The following is a 2305-nucleotide window of genomic DNA, read 5'->3' as shown; positions in this document are numbered from 1 at the left end:
CTCTGTTCTGATAGTTCTCCTATGCCCAACCGTTTCTTCTTTCGTCCTGGAGCTGTGCTCCTTTGGGAAGGAAAATTCAGTCAGGAAAGGATACAGAGCTGGTGAGAGAGATTTTTTAGAGTCCCAGTCGTGGTTTGGGTCTGAGGATTCCTGAATCCGGGCCAGGAACCCGTGTTCTCCCTCTCCCAGCCTGCTCAACTCATACAAAACCCAGAGTGCCTCCGAAGGTCCAGGGACATCCTTAGTCCGTGGTGAAGTCAGAACTCGGCGCTCCCTCTGTTTGACTCACACCCCTGTCCACATTCGCCACTTCTGCTGTCTCTTTGCCTCTGCGTCCCAGCAGGGAGGAGCCCTGATGCCGCAGTGCCTGCAACCCTTTTCCAAAGGCCCTGCGCACGACTGAAGAAGAGAAATAGAAAAGCAAGGGGTCCAGACTGGCATTGAGGGAACTCAGTACCACAGCTTCTGCCCGCCACTTGGGGCTTGCCTTCATGTGGAACCCCACCAGGTGGGATATGTTATATGGCCCAAAGCACACCAGGAAATTAAGGAGGGTCACCACAGCCAGCCCCACAGCTCGACGCCGCCTCTGGGCCCTCACGTGGGGCTGCGTGAGCATGATCCACACAAAGCGCCAGTAGCAGAAGATGGTGACCGCCATGGGGATGAAGAAGAGGACGAGGAACAGCTCCAGCCGCATGGGAAGCACCACTTTCAGCTGCTCTTCGGTGAAGTCCTCATAGCAGGTTATGCTACTCGCATTTGTGGCCCTCTGGGTTGAGTTCGAGTACTGAACGATGATCACCAAGGTGCAATGACCAAAGGACATGATCCAGGAGATCAGGGAAGCAATCACTCCATACACAGGCCGGCGGGACAGCTTGTACTTCACGGGGAAAGCCACTCCCAGGTAGCGCTCGATGCTGATGCCCGCCAGGAGCCACGTGCTGCAGTAGATGCTACTGTAGAAGCCAAAACCCGTGAGGGCACAGACTAGCTCAGGCAGGTACCAGTGGAAGTCAGACGCGGCCTCCGTCATCTTGAAGGGCAATAGCAGCAGCAGCAGGAGGTCCGCCAGCGTCAGGCTGAGCAGGAGGATGTGGATGGGTGCCGGGTTGGGCTGGCGGACGCGCCCCACGAAGGCCCGCAGCGCCAGGAGGTTGGCAGGGAGACCAGTGAGGAAGATGATGATGTAGGCTGTGAGGATCAAGGAGTTTTCCAAGTTGGGCATGACTGTTCTGGAAGAGGATGAAAAAGGGCAGGGTCAGGAGGACCAACTCACAGCCTGCAGACCCTGGTCGGGTTCAGTCTGTGGACATCCTCCCAGGCACTCTCTCCCTTTCCCAGGCCGGGGCTTTCTGCTCCCACCACGGCTTTGCTCACACACCACCTGCCAGAACTGCTCAGAGCAATTGTTGACTTTGCCTGGGGCGGGATATTAAGCAGTATTTATTACGTTTGCCATCGTGTGTCTCTTGGGGAGGCCAACCCTTGGCTTCCCAAGGGAATTCCCCCTCCGGTTTTCCCAGCCTTTCTCCTTCTCTTGTCACAGATACAGGAAGTTACTGTTAATCAGTTTCCAACTCTCCTTAGGTCCTTTCCTCAGTCAGAGACCTGCAGAGAGAAAAGGCAACCCTCACTACAGCAAGGAGGGAGCTGGGCGATGTCTCTCGGGAGAACTCGGGCTGTGAAAACCCAGGTCCCGCGACCCAGTGCTGGTTTCCTCCTCAGGACCCTGCCACACGCCCAGGAAGCAGGTGCCCAGCCCCCAATCCATCTCCCTACCTGTTTTCCTTCTCCTTTTTGCAGAACACAAATTCTCCTCCATCTTTCCCTCCCCTGTCCAATTCTGGGGCTATACTGAAAAGGGGAAGCTGGAGAAGCGTAGGGAGGGGCGGCGGGGAGGAAGCGTGAGCCTCTCTGGGGCTTGCCCCCTCCTCTGGGGCTTGCCCCCCCAAAGACTTTAGAGAATATTCAGAAAAGCACATGGGCAGTAACTGGCTCAGGAGCTGGGTGTTTTGACAATAAACAGAGGAACTCCTCTTAATGGGGTAAGAGTTTCTGTTTGGTTTGTAGCGCTCACTACCCGCACACAGTCTGGGCCCTCCATCCTCTCTCCGGTCTTAGGGCCTGGTCCGCGATTCCTTGCCCCCCACCGGCTCCTGTTTCTGGATGTGATCCTTGCCTTCAGTTTCCGACAGACTTCATCCAGCGCCAGCCCCACCCCTGTCCCCCAGCCCCAACCCGTTTCCCTCCAGTTCGGATCCCGGCATCGCTTCCCAGAGCACAAGTACTAAGCCAGCTG

The 2305-nt window shown here is 56.5% G+C and overlaps 1 protein-coding gene across 1 annotated transcript; it reads right to left on the bottom strand.

Moving 5' to 3' along the window:
• Positions 1-241: 241 nt before the first annotated feature.
• LOC133078936 (free fatty acid receptor 2-like) lies at positions 242-1509 on the bottom strand. The gene is made up of 2 exons (XM_061174159.1): positions 1457-1509; positions 242-1238 (listed from the first exon to the last, which is right to left on the bottom strand). The coding sequence occupies exon 2, from the start codon at positions 1229-1231 to the stop codon at positions 242-244; it is 990 nt and encodes a 329-aa protein (XP_061030142.1). The 5' UTR covers positions 1232-1238; positions 1457-1509.
• Positions 1510-2305: the final 796 nt, after the last annotated feature.

The sequence above is a fragment of the Eubalaena glacialis genome, chromosome 18 (genome assembly GCF_028564815.1).
Source record: "Eubalaena glacialis isolate mEubGla1 chromosome 18, mEubGla1.1.hap2.+ XY, whole genome shotgun sequence".
Taxonomy (NCBI): domain Eukaryota; kingdom Metazoa; phylum Chordata; class Mammalia; order Artiodactyla; family Balaenidae; genus Eubalaena; species Eubalaena glacialis.
The sequence above is the reverse complement of the archived record's forward strand: the minus strand, read 5'-3'. Positions and strand labels throughout refer to the sequence as shown.